Source organism: Solanum verrucosum, unplaced genomic scaffold (genome assembly GCF_900185275.1).
Source record: "Solanum verrucosum unplaced genomic scaffold, falcon-dt-bn FXZP01000218.1, whole genome shotgun sequence".
NCBI classification, from domain to species: domain Eukaryota; kingdom Viridiplantae; phylum Streptophyta; class Magnoliopsida; order Solanales; family Solanaceae; genus Solanum; species Solanum verrucosum.
Window position 1 is genome coordinate 2,227,313 of NW_026020464.1, and position 13,673 is coordinate 2,240,985.

The 13,673-nt window shown below is 30.5% G+C and overlaps 2 protein-coding genes across 2 annotated transcripts; both read right to left on the minus strand.

The window, feature by feature from the left end:
* Positions 1-204: 204 nt before the first annotated feature.
* Positions 205-1,521, minus strand: LOC125808861 (late embryogenesis abundant protein 1-like). The gene is made up of 3 exons (XM_049488523.1): positions 1,406-1,521; positions 979-1,116; positions 205-621 (listed from the first exon to the last, which is right to left on the minus strand). The coding sequence occupies exons 1-3, from the start codon at positions 1,448-1,450 to the stop codon at positions 538-540; spliced, it is 267 nt and encodes an 88-aa protein (XP_049344480.1). The 5' UTR covers positions 1,451-1,521; the 3' UTR covers positions 205-537.
* A 2,106-nt stretch (positions 1,522-3,627) lies between these two features.
* LOC125808672 (beta-amylase 1, chloroplastic) lies at positions 3,628-6,512 on the minus strand. The gene is made up of 4 exons (XM_049488333.1): positions 5,788-6,512; positions 4,924-5,134; positions 4,713-4,823; positions 3,628-4,618 (listed from the first exon to the last, which is right to left on the minus strand). Exons 1-4 carry the CDS (start codon positions 6,396-6,398, stop codon positions 3,812-3,814), a joined length of 1,740 nt encoding a protein of 579 aa, XP_049344290.1. The 5' UTR covers positions 6,399-6,512; the 3' UTR covers positions 3,628-3,811.
* Positions 6,513-13,673: the final 7,161 nt, after the last annotated feature.

Here is a 13,673-nt window from a genome sequence, read left to right on the forward strand (position 1 = left end):
CTTCCAATCGAGTCGTAGCATAAGATGTGTGGGTTAGACGCACGTCACGAGTTTAAAAGACATACATTTGACATTTAGATGGAGAAGGGTAATAGAAAAGTGAATTCATTATTCAATTCTAAAATAAGTGAGACTTGTTCAAGTGGTTGAGCATCTCCACCATCAATCAATAAATCGAGTGAAAAGCAAAGAACAAAATATCAATTAACAAAAATAAAAGAAACTTTCTTATTACATACTCATAATGAGAATTTCTAATGAGAGAAATCTCAATCAATAAAACAAAATTCACTATAACACCAATATAAGGTGCATGGAATTTTTAAACAATAATTAAATCAAACCTATGAAAATCATCTCACTCTATAAGAATCATAATTCTTTTTGTGAGAGATCTCACAAACTACTAATATTATTATTTTTTCACTTATGCCTAATAATTTAAAGCATATATGAAAATTATAGAACTAAATGAAAAATTAATTAGAACTTAGATTAAATTGATAAATGTGTTTATTAATTAATTATTTCTCTTTTTCACTTTTTGTCTGATCCAATTCCAAGTGTGTTCTTCACTCCATCAACTGCACCTTGAGCCATATGGATTACTTGCTCTCCAGTCTGAATAATTACAATAAAATAAAATAAGAGAATTATTAGACATATTATCAATAATTAAAAAAAAAAAGTGAAAAGTCTTGAGTCTATTAATAACTTTTTAAAATTATTTAACTTATATATACTGATAATCTAAAGCTTTTTTATACTATCTTTATATTTTTATTCGCTATGTCAGATAGCCTTGCTTATCTCTTTTTTTTTTTATAGATGACATAATCTCAAATTAAACTGTCACTCTAATTTAGATGACGAAATAATGCTATATATATAGATCGATAATTACTTTATACATATACATTTTAAATCTTAAACGTCCTTAACGAAATTCCGACTTTGTAGTGGTGATAAATATATTACCTGCTGAAGGAATCCAGGGTTGAGTTGGTCTTTGTTTTCCTGAACAGATTGTTGAGCACTTTGGGTAGCATTGTCAGCCTTATCAGCCAATGAATGTGCTGTATTCTTTGCTGATTGTGCTAGTTGTTCGGTCTTAGCCTATTTCATTTGTTATTCGTTAAATTTAAATTCTGAGATCGAAAGAAAAAGGAAAACAATAATGGGAAATAAAAATTCACACTTAATTGTATGAAAAACTATATTGATACTATTAGACTTTAAGTCGATGTCCTAAAGAGCAGTAACAATAATAATTATTACGACTCCGATTTTGCACCACATGGGATCATGGCTCGATAGGTTATGTTGCAATTGATATTACTAGATTATAAGTTTTGATAATATAAAAATAATTTTGATTTGTAACGAATATTTATTATAGTATTACCTGCGCTTGGCCGTGGTATTCACCGGCTTGTTGAGCATTTGACATTTTGATTATTGATTTTGAAGAATTTATTTTTAGTAAATAATTGTAGAAAACTTTATTTTTTGAGCTTTGGTATATTATATATTTTTGAATATCTTATAGGTTGATTAGACCTATTTATACAGTTTATTGGTTTATTTGATTGATGATCCATTTTTTTCTGCTTTGGACTTGGTTTTCTGTGGTTAATTAAAACAGACTTTGGTAATGACTCTAAATAGAACATAAATTTATTATAGTTTAATTGTCAAACAAAAAAAAAGACAGTTCAAGATATTAAGTTCTCGTCATGCGTGAGACGGTGAGAGTCGGATCATAAAAAATTATTTATTATACTTTGTATTTCTTAAGAGATTATTTTCACGATTCATTGATCAAACTGCATTAATTAAATAAAAATATATATTATAATTCAATCTTTGTTTATATTCTATCAGTGTGTGTATTTTTGAAAATTTAGTACTCTCTCCAGTTTAATTTATTTATTTTAATTATTTCTTAATATGTTATATATTTTAAAATTACGTAAAAATATATAATAAATTACAATAATTAACAAAATAAAATATATAAAAATTCATAATTAAGTTATGTTGTAAATATTTTCGCTTTAATTTTTAATTATTAAAATTAAATTATTTAATTTGATGTAAACATCACGTCTGATTAAGTTGTATCTCCCTACCCCCACCACACACACCTTTTTCTTGTATTACTTCACTTGGAATTTTAACATACACTAGAATATTCAGACCTTCTCATCCACAATCAAGCAAAACAAAAAAAACAAAAAAAAAAAGGAGTGATACTACTTATACGTAACTTTTATATGGTCCCCAAATCATCTTATTGAACAATTGACTTATTATTCCACTACTACTCTACTTTATATGCTGCATGTGACGGTGATTGAACATGAAATTTAAGAAAATAAAAAATAACACATATTTGAGCATTGAAAGTGTGTAATCGTGTATATGCATTTATGAAAAAGAAATGATAATTCGTTAGTGGTTGAACGGTTTTTATAATTTTGTGCATAAGAGTCATGTGAAATAAAATTAAAAGTTAGCTACTATAAGTTGCCTTATTACTTTATAATGGAGATCCGTGTGAAACACTTTTTTTTTATGACTTCTTTGCCACAAAATTTAGACACGATAAATAACAAAAAAAATAAAAATTAATGTGATGTGTGATGCTTAGACAGACGTACCATATTCAACAACAATCACTAACAAGGAGGATTTAGGAGTCGTTTGGTTTGAATTCAAGTTATGATGAAATTAGTTATGATTGGATAATTTATGATGAGATTAGTTATGATGAGATAAGTTATGCTAAGATTATTTTTTATTGAGTGTTTGGTTTGTTGTATTCAAAATAATAAATCTTAAGAACAACATATAAGTTTACAAAAATACCCTTCATGGATGTGAAAAGTAATGTATAAAAAGTGTTTAAAGGGACATTTTTGTTATTTAGTCATTTTATCCCGGGATAAGTTATTCCGGGATTACTATATCACCCATGGGAAGGAATAACTTATCCCGGTACTAATTATTAATCCCGAGATAAGTTATCCCGAACTTGCCAACCAAACAACAAATTAAGTGGCACACTAATTTAATCCCAGAACTATTTTACGTTATCCTTCACACTAAACGACCTCTTATAGTATAACGAGCGAGTGCATCTAGTAATTTCGGCTCAATATATTGTAAAACACGTTAAATTGATACAAGCAATGGATTTAAAGAATTGAAATTCTCAATCCGCCTCAGACTCTGATAACAAGAGACTTCACGAGCACATGAAAACCTTATGGACATGACTACTTGCCATTACTAAAAGCAAAGTATAAAAAAAGTTTTGGAGTTTGTGCACGTATCATGTGCTAGAAGGAATGGGTTGACATTAAAAAAAGTATGGGATAATAAGAGATGGTAAATAGAGAGGAAGTAGATGGGAAAGTCTTGTAACAATCAATAATGTTAAATTTTTAACCGTCTCGATTAATTTGAATTTGCATTAGGTCTATGATAAGATGCTTCTTATCAAAATATATTTGATTCTTGAGTTACTTTAGGTTAAGAATGAAGAAGAAATATCAATCATTCAACAAACGAACGGAAAATCAAGAATAAACTATAGTGTGCTATCTGAATTCAAGAGTTGCATTTACTACTGAATTATGTATCATTTCATTAAGACATAATGTCTAACATTGAAAAAACTACACGATGGGCAGTTTTACAAACATATAAGAAGAACGATAACGAGCTATAAGATCCCAGTAACATGTTGAAAAACTTCATGTTAGCTAAAAGGATCAAATTACAGTACTATTTGATAACCATTTGCTTAGTGCATGAGGGCTACTGCAGCTTCTTGCACTAATGGCTGAGTTATATGCACGAAATGCTCTGCCTCCCTCTCTACTTGTTCCCGGCATTTGTTTGTGTCTTTTCCTTCTTTCATTTTCTTCACAAAGGCAACGAATCGTCTCCAGTTATCAGGATGGAATAGGTCAGGATTCATCCTCAAATATGTAAACGCGCACATCTCTCTATCACCTGATTGATCGTTGATATTCAATGAAGATGCTTGAAGGATCTGTTCATGTGCATAATCATCGTATCGTGGCAATGCATTCTCCCCAGCAAGTGGAACTTGAGCTTCCTGAGTTGCTAATGCCACTTGCCTAACCAACTTCTCAGGTGCACATAGTGCATCTTGTGGCTGCTCGTGGTCACGCATCTCAACACATGTGAAGTTGAAAACTGCACCGTGGCGGGCAAGCATCTGGGCGATGGGAAGGTAACCATCTCGGTTACGGGTGTTGTAGTATCCAGCGGTCAGCTCAGGGGCATGGGACCTTGTTCCATAGTGCCAGTGAATACCTGCAATCTTAACTGAAATCTTAACACCCTTGTCCTCGAATATCGCCTTGGCTGATTGCAGTATCCTCTCACCATGGTTCAAAAGCATCTCAGAATACCAAGTGAGGAAGAACTCCCCATATTGACTATCCCATCCACCACCTTCCTTCTTGAAAAAGTTGGTATCTTCTGGCCAATTGTTGTACTGACCAGCATCGGTTGGACCGGTGTGTCCCCATTCAGGCTTACCAAAAGCTTCTGCTGCACTCTGTAAGCTACTGATCATGTACTGCGGGGTGATCAATTCAGCAGAACAAATCATCAGTAATAATGACGCGGTTAAACACTAAAACACAGCATAGAAAACAGAACTTGATTTATACCTTGTCATAACACTGAAAAGCACCAATTCCAGGGAATTTCCATACTCCATCTTTTTCCGGATAGGATGGATAACGAAGCTCTCCAGCTGGACCCATCCCGACTTGAATTTCCTATATCACACAAGTCATTCGGATAAAAAAGTGAGCTTTTTACTCTTTGATCAAAAACTCGTGCAGCATAGCTAAAGGTCGAAAAAGCGTAAAGACTTACCACAATGGTGTCACCTAGGAGATTCTCAAATCTATCTCTAAACCCTCTCATGAAATCAGAATAGCATTGGACAGGAGTCCTTCCTTTAAGAACTGGAAGTGTATCGCAACCAAGCGATACATACTCAAAATTCCTCCTTCCCCACTGATCTGTGTATGCAAGATCTGGATCCTTCTCCATCTCCTCAACAACCCACCTTGGAAGAGGGATCCTGAAATTTCAAAAATCTACTCAACCACACCAGAAAGCAAGGACGCGCATAACACAACTCGAACATTAAACAAACAAAGATATCCAATTATAACCATTACATTCTATTAGTACTGCCCAAAAGATTCTTCATGAACTCTCCATATTCCATTTTATGCTTTTCAGGTTGATTCCAATCTATTATAAAGTCATTTGCCTTTCCAGGTAAACCAGTTCTTTAAATAGTTCATTTAGCACACCATATAAAGGAGCATATTCTCACTATCCCACTAAAAGAAGATAACCTTTTTTTGAACTTTCTTCAAATTGATACCTTTTTAACCTATGAATCTTTTATCTAAAAGTATTTGTTGAAGAGAAATACCACCTCGACGAGGATTGAACATTCGATTTGAGCAATCATTCTCCCTTTAAGGGAGAATATGTTATGTGAATTAGGTCAACTTTCTAATTAGACATGTTATCATAGTCAGGCCACATCCGATGTGGAAATATCTCAAGTCAGCTTTTGAGGGGTGAGTTAGATTCATATTTGATTTGACAGTATTCATTATTCTAAAGTAAGTTAGTTTTCCAACAGGTCTAGATTTTGAATCTGGCAGTCATAAATTTGCGGTTAAACGAAGTAAAAATAGCAGCGGAAAATATACATACGTGCAGGAATCACCGACGTTTCCACCACATTGATGGAAAGACATCACAGCTTGAACTTTGAGTCCATGTTTTTTCGCCATTTCCATAAGCTCAGCATAACCGCCCCAATTATACTCTCCCGGCACATCTCTCTCCACCAATCCCCACCACACATCCATCATAATCCCTTCCACACCAGCGCTCTTCAACGCCTGTAAACTTGCATTCATCGCCTTCTTCCTATTCACAGTATGATCCATTTTCACACTATCCAACGGCATCATAACAAACACCGGAACTCCTTTCTCTTTCTCCGACGAATTCCTAACCTTATATTCTCTCTCAACTACCTCATCTACCTGAGCTTCCATCAACGCTTGACACGCTAATAAATCCGGCCGCATTCCTCCTCCCATCATCGGACTCATCGGCGGCGACGGCGACGGCGACACCCTGTCAATTTCAGCTCCTGTTTTTTGTACCGATACTTTTAAATTCGTCATCGGTGTTCTCCACATAGCTGATGTAGCTGAACTCCCCTTCGCCGGAACTTCGCATGAAACTCCACCGGTTTCCGCCGTGAGCGATGTTCCTGATAAGGCACCGATCTGGTGTGGCAGACTCATTGCCATAATAATAATATTAATTTTTTTTCAGATTAAAATGATGATTTTTTTATTTTTTGTGTTCACCAAATTGATGGAGAAAATGTGGAGAAGGAGGAGTTAGAATTGTGGTTTATTTATAGAGTAAGTAAATAAAAATAGAAACTTAGATAAGATATATAGATAAAAGGAACGTTAAATTGATGACACGTGTAAGTAAGGACACGTGGCGAAGAACGAGCGAAGGCGGAGGCGACGGTTAAGATTGCTTTTGATCACGTGAAATGGACGGTGGATATTTCGTGACGCGTGAACATGTAGAGTATGGGAAGAGTAATGGGGAGAAAAAGTTGTTCACACTTAATTTGCTCATATTCAACCAATAAATAGTAGTATAAAATAATATTGATTGATGAACATAATATTTTTTCTAAAAAAAGTGAGTTAAAAATATTAGATTAATAGATACATGACATCAGGGCCGGCTCTATGCTTTAAAAAAATAAGGCCTTTTGCCTTAGGCCTCAAATTTCGGGGGCCCCAAATTTTTGTCATAAATAAATTATGTGTTAAATTTTTTATAGAAAAATTAATTATTTATGATAAAAAGTATAATTTTTTTAAAAATAAATTATTTTATCCACTTTAACATCTTTTGTACTTTGTTACCTTGTTAAAAATAAGAATTAACAGTGAAAAATGTTGAACAAAGTGAATTACAAATTCTTTTTTATTTTTTTAAAAATTTTAGTTTCAAGCATTACTCTAAGCATATTAAAATGTTGTATATCAAGTCATCAACTTTTTGAGTCAAATTCTATGGTTCTAACTCTTATCTTTATTTAATATTTTATCAACTTATTACTTATATCATTATGTTAACACTACATATAATAATCGTCTCACTTAAAGTATGTTTTTCAATGTTGAGTTGATAAAATCTTATCTAAAACTAGTAACTGAAAAAACAATATTAAGTACTAATAATTTTCATCTAAATAGTGTTAATTTTTTTTTTTTTGAATAAATACGTATATGAAGTGTATTTATATTTTAGGCCGCAAATTGAAATTTCGCTTTAGGCCCCCCAATTACGTTGAGCCGCCCATGCATGACATATTAACAACAATATCAATAAATCTTAAGTTAATTGATACATGACATATATTAAAAATAATATTAACATTGTTTGGATGTATAGGTCGATGTTGGTCAATCAAGAATTTTTACATCCAGAAAATGAAAGTAACGAATAGATGAGGATGCTACTAATTATGATGGATATATAGGTAGACTAGAATAGATTGGATTAAAAATATATCTGAAATAAGGTGTGAGTGACTTTGAAGGAAGATAAGATGCGGGGCACGATATTGAGATGGTTTGAGCATATGATGATGAGATGTACGGATGCCTCAGTGTGAAGGTGTGAGAGGTTATGCTACGGATGAATTCAAAAAAATTAAAGAAATAATATTTAGAAATGTGATTAGACAGAGCATGATAATGTTGCAGTTCATCGAGAACATAAATGTTCCAATATTGTAAGTTGTGGAAAATATTGATTAGGATAAAAAGGTAATAGTTTGGTAGGAGTGTATGGACTTGATATCTACTTTATCTAGGATTACTTTTATTTTCTATTCTTCCATTTATAGTTTGTATAGTTTGATTATAATACTATTTTATTATTATCGATTGTTTCTTTTATTTTTATTATTTTTTTCTTAACGGTTTTTTTATTGAATCATGACAGCCTATCAGAAATGATTATTATGTTTTTGAGATAAAAGCCAAGTTTTTTATTCAAATTTTATTATAAAATTATACTGAATATATTGTTATCGAAGGTATGATAATATTTTTTTTCAATTTGTCATCTCTTCTTCAATTAGGCATTATCCCAATGATATTTCTACAAGTGGGCAGTAGACACGTGGCATAAAGAAGAAGGTGCCGTTGAAGATGGAAAACGGAGTGTTTTGTCCGTTTATTATTACAGTACTTTTTCTATGGTTACATTTATGTACACGAAACGTAAAAAACAAATATTTTTGGAAGAAAGTGAAGAAAATAATTTTGATGTGACACGTGGTCGGTTTTGGACGTTGAATTTATTAAAAGGAGCCACGTAAAATTAGGCATTGACACCTCATTTTATTCAACTTTTTTTTCTTTCGGTTATAGTAATCACATTATTTTACTCTTTTTAATTTATTTATTTGTGGTCCTTGAAAGTGATTGATTATAACAATGGAAAAAGGGAGGAAATATCATTAAATGTTTTAAAATTTTATCACTTTTCTTTTACTATAATAATATAATCATACTGAATTCAAAATTGTTCTTAATATTAATTTTTGAACTAAAAATATACTCGTTTGTTCCATATATTGGGATATTTATTGTTTTAACGTTAGATTTCGAGTTAAAAACGTCTTCTTATTTAATGGAATTATAAGATGTTATATTTAGGATTTTAATTCAAGAGATATGTTGATTTGTTGATCGATATGAATCGAATCATAAATTCAAATTTATTCAGACTAATAGAAAATAATTGTCTATATTTGATTTCTTCTATACTCTATGTTTTACAATTAAGTGAATTTAAAAGAATCAATATAGGTTGTGGTGCACTGGTGGGAATGTTTCACTCTTAATCAGAAGTCTCGAGTTCGAGCCCTGGGTATAGAGAAAATCTTGTTGGAAGCGCCACCCCAAATGGGTCATGCAGTGCACAATCCATGGGTCATGCAGTGCGTCATTCAGATTTAATCGAGACTCTAATGTAAACTCCGGACACCGTATGAAAATTAAAAAAAAAAGTGAATTTAAAAGAGAATAATGTGTCTTCTTCATTCGAAGTTTAGATTTTTGGTTAAGAAAAAATATGAGTCTATATCACTTTCAAAACTAGATTTTAATCGATTTCTTCATTATTAAATATTGTTGGATTCTTAAAAATTCAACCTCAACAATCCTAAACAAACAGATTAAACTTGAATGAATCATTCATGGTTTTGAATGAATCCACTAGCTTTTTCGTATACTTCTATATTTGTATTACAAAATTAAATATATATTAACATGTGAAATGTATATTTACATGTGAATCCCAAACAAAAAAGGCAGTGACGGAGCTAGAAATTTTACGAAGAAAATTGCACAATAAAAGCTCGTTTTTATTCATGAAATTAAAATATTGACTTCACTTTTGGAGGTTCTAAATAATCTTTATAAAGATGTTAATATTTGATTAATATTTGATCATGTTCCGATTCTATGATAATGTATTCTCAAAAGTGAAATCAATATTTAATTTCGTGAATTAAAACTTAAAAGACGTTTTTAACATATATATGGATTTTTGGCTATCATGCTTCGGAATATTTCTTACATAGACTTTTCTAATTTAGGTTTATCTTTTTCACATTTCAACTAAACTAAATGATTATTTTTTTCTCTTTTTTTTTTCTCATTTAAACAACTAGAACAAGATTTGGTGACTTGATTAACAAAAGTCTTTTGTTTTTGGTACATAAATTACATTTTCTCTACCTAGAAATACCTAAATGTTGAAGAATTATCTGTTTAGTAAGTAAAATATTCCAAGACCAATAGTACATCCAATACTTTAATTATTATTTGATCATATATCAACTATTATTTTGAATTTAAAAAAAAAGTAAACGCTATGATAATTTAGTGATAATAAAAACACATTTCTAAGATAGCAAAAGTATACATCCCAACTAGAGTGGAAACACAAGGAATTATGTCCGAATCAATGGAACGATCGGCACACGATCTGTTGGTCAATTCTTATTATTACTATTCTATTTTATAAGAAGTTCATATCAATTTTCAATAATTTGCTAAATTTTATCATGCAGCGTCATTTACCTTTGCTCGGGACGTTGCTATTTATATTTGGACAAATTACTTAAGTACACAACATTACTTTACATATTCTCAATATTTCCCTACTCTTTTATTAAAAGACAAAAATCCCTTATTTTCCCCCAATTCAACTTAATCGGATACTTTATTTTTTGGAAGCCAAATTGACCTTTCCCATTACCTAATTTTCGCCCTCAATCTCTCCTCAGATTTTCCACAACACACAATTTCATCTCCAAATTTTCTCCCCCATTATTCTCAACAGATTCATTATTCCAATTTTGAATTTCAAACTAATTTTCTCTCCATTCAATCAATTTCAGAGTTTGAAATAGGTAATCTCTTCAGCTTCAACTTTTTTTTTTCATTTTTTAAATATTTTCTTATACTTTATGGATCATCCGTCTTTTAGTATTGAGATTATCCAAATAGTCACAACCAACACTAATCGAATCTTTGATTATGAAGATCCTATAACAATGGCTAAGCAAAGTTCTAAGAAGTCAAAAGCTAAAAAGGAGGCACATGCAAAAACACCCAAGAAAAGTGGAAGAAGGGTTGCCCCGGCCATATCCAAATCTACAATACCAACAATATGTATTTTTTTCCCGTAATTTTATGTATTCACATGTTACTATTGGATCCACAACATTCGTTTGAGGTGGAATTTGTTCAAGATATTATGCAACAAGAAAGTGACAGTCTGTAACTATTGAATCATTTTTTCTTTACTTACACATTTGATATTTTTTTATAATGTATCTTCTTCTTTATTTATAGTGACTGCGGTATGTTTTTTGTTGTTTTTGTTGAATTTCTGAGCAGTGAAATCAACACCCATCTAATGATTTTCAAAGTGACTATCTGCACACAAGATATGCAACATTATTATGAAAGTATGGTCTCAACAAGGCCAAGACGGAATATGTTGGTAAGAATGATGATCTACAAGGTCGAAGAGTGACTACACTCCACCAACAGAAGATGATCTTGTTAATGTAGAATAGATTTTTATATATCGATTCACCGACAATTGTTGATGATCTATTGTTTTAAGATACATTACGTGTTTTTATACAATTATCAAGTATATGATACAAAAAAAAATCACAAATAACAAATTTTTATTCTTCACACAACATGATACAAATTATATCTTATAAGATTGGTACAAATCACAACAGATGATACTAAATCATTATCATTTACATAATATTATGTATATCATACTTAGGTGCTTTAAACATCTCAAATTGATACGCTTTTATTATTTCATGCCAAAGTTACAAAGATATTAAGTTTCAATTACACGAAATTGATACCAAAATTACTCTTAACTTTTTTTAAGCTGATATTAAATTTCCAGAAAATTATTATGTACATGAAACACAATTGCGTCCACAAATATCAAAATTGTATGTATATGATATATAATATTGGTAAAAAATACAACATACGATACTTTATTATTAGTATATACAAAATTTAGAAGAAGATATTATGTATATGATATATCATTGCTTCAAATGATACCTTTTTTACATGTTGTCTCTTTTAACTTTGGCACACATCGTTACAAAGATATTAAGTATCAAATACACAAAATTGATACTAAAATAACTCTAACTTTTTTTAAGCTGATATTAAATTTTCAAAAAATTATTATGTACATGAAATACAATTGCGTCCACAAATATCAAAATTGTATGTATATGATATATAATATTGGTAAAAAATACAAATTTCGATACTCTATTATTAGTCGATACAAAATTTAGAAGAAGATCTTATGTATGTGATATATCATTGATTCAAATGATACCTTTTTTACATGTTGTCTCTTTTAACTTTGGCACATATCGTTACAAAGATATTAAGTATCAGATTCACAAAATTAGTTCTAAAATTACTCTAACTTTTTTTAAGCTGATATCAAATTTTCAGAAAATTATTATATACATGAAACACAATTGCATCCACAAATATTAAAATTGTATGTATATGATATATAATATTGGTAAAAAAAATACAACTTTCGATACTCTATTATTAGTAGATACAAATTTTAGAAGAAGATATTATGTATATGATATATAATTGATTCAATTGATACCTTTTTTATATGTCGTCTCTTTTAACTTTGGCACACATCACAACTATTGATACTATTATTCTATTCCATACAAAATTTACAAATAATTAAGTATCAGAAACACATCGATGTATACCAAACTAACTTTTTCATAAATTAACAATCAAAAAATGTAGCCAGAATTCAAAACATAACATTTTTTCATTTATTGCTTCACAAAATAGTAACCTAAAAGCACTTAATTAAGTATCAAATTTGAGAATTATTAGACATGAAGCATAAAAGTACTTCTAAAAAGCAAGCATCAAGAATCTTTCCACCCTCAACACACACGATTGCACTTGTTGTTGCATCGAAGTTTTGTATCTCTTCATCACTTTTTTCCGACGTATCAATGCATAGAGGATACATACTGAATCTCACCTCATGTTTCTTAATTTCTATGTACAATTTCACCCCATATCATTCCGAATACACAATGGAGACGAATTACCTTCTACAACGTATCTTATCTCGATGTTTTTTTTTACTTCATCGATATCCAATTCAGCTTCAATTGCTGAAATAAGATTAGCGAACAAAATATTTTCAGATATCACTATCCCATCACTTCTGTATTGCTCGTATCTAACATCACTTTTCCATAATCCAAAATATCTTAACAAGATCGAAATATTCATTATGAAACTTCACAAAATTGCGTTCCAAATTTTTTTGAATCAAACTTCTATTGAGTTTTCGAAGAACAGGGAGAAGGTTTCACAATTTGAAATTTAAAATTCACAAAATTGCTTTCCAATTTTTTTTTTGAATCAAACTTCTACTAAATTTTCGAAGAACATGGAGAAAGTTTCACAATTTGAAATTTAAAATTTCTAATTCAGTTAGAGGTTTATGAAAGACTGATTGGTTGATGGAAGAAACGTACGCGTTAATATTGGGAGTCAATTTAATTTCTGTTTTTAATCCCTTATTTAACGCATTAAATTGATAAGAACAACTTATTAATTTAAGTATCCGTCTGTTATTAATTAAAGTATTTGTCTGCAATATTATATATCCGAAAAACCCTAAAAATAGAGATTTTTGATTATTTATAAAAGAATAGAAATAGGAAGTAATTTCTTTTTTAGACTATGTAATTTGCATAATTTTTACTTTATATTTCGCATCGAAAATAGTAAACTAGTTAAACCCATGCTCCATCTGTTGGTCAAAGTTTCAGTTGAATACAAAGGCATAATATTCAAACAAAGATTCTTTGTCAATAATGTATCCCATATTTATTTGTGGTCCTTGAAAGTGAT

Coding starts and splice junctions, on each gene's coding strand:
- LOC125808861 (XM_049488523.1), bottom strand. CDS start 1,450: ATGTCAAATGCTCAACAAGCCGGTGAATACCACGGCCAAGCGCAG. Junction 1,117..1,405: donor AATACCACGGCCAAGCGCAG/GTAATACTATAA, acceptor CAAATGAAATAG/GCTAAGACCGAACAACTAGC. Junction 622..978: donor ACCCTGGATTCCTTCAGCAG/GTAATATATTTA, acceptor GTAATTATTCAG/ACTGGAGAGCAAGTAATCCA.
- LOC125808672 (XM_049488333.1), bottom strand. CDS start 6,398: ATGGCAATGAGTCTGCCACACCAGATCGGTGCCTTATCAGGAACATCG. Junction 4,824..4,923: donor TCCTAGGTGACACCATTGTG/GTAAGTCTTTAC, acceptor TGTGTGATATAG/GAAATTCAAGTCGGGATGGG. Junction 4,619..4,712: donor CTTTTCAGTGTTATGACAAG/GTATAAATCAAG, acceptor ATCACCCCGCAG/TACATGATCAGTAGCTTACA.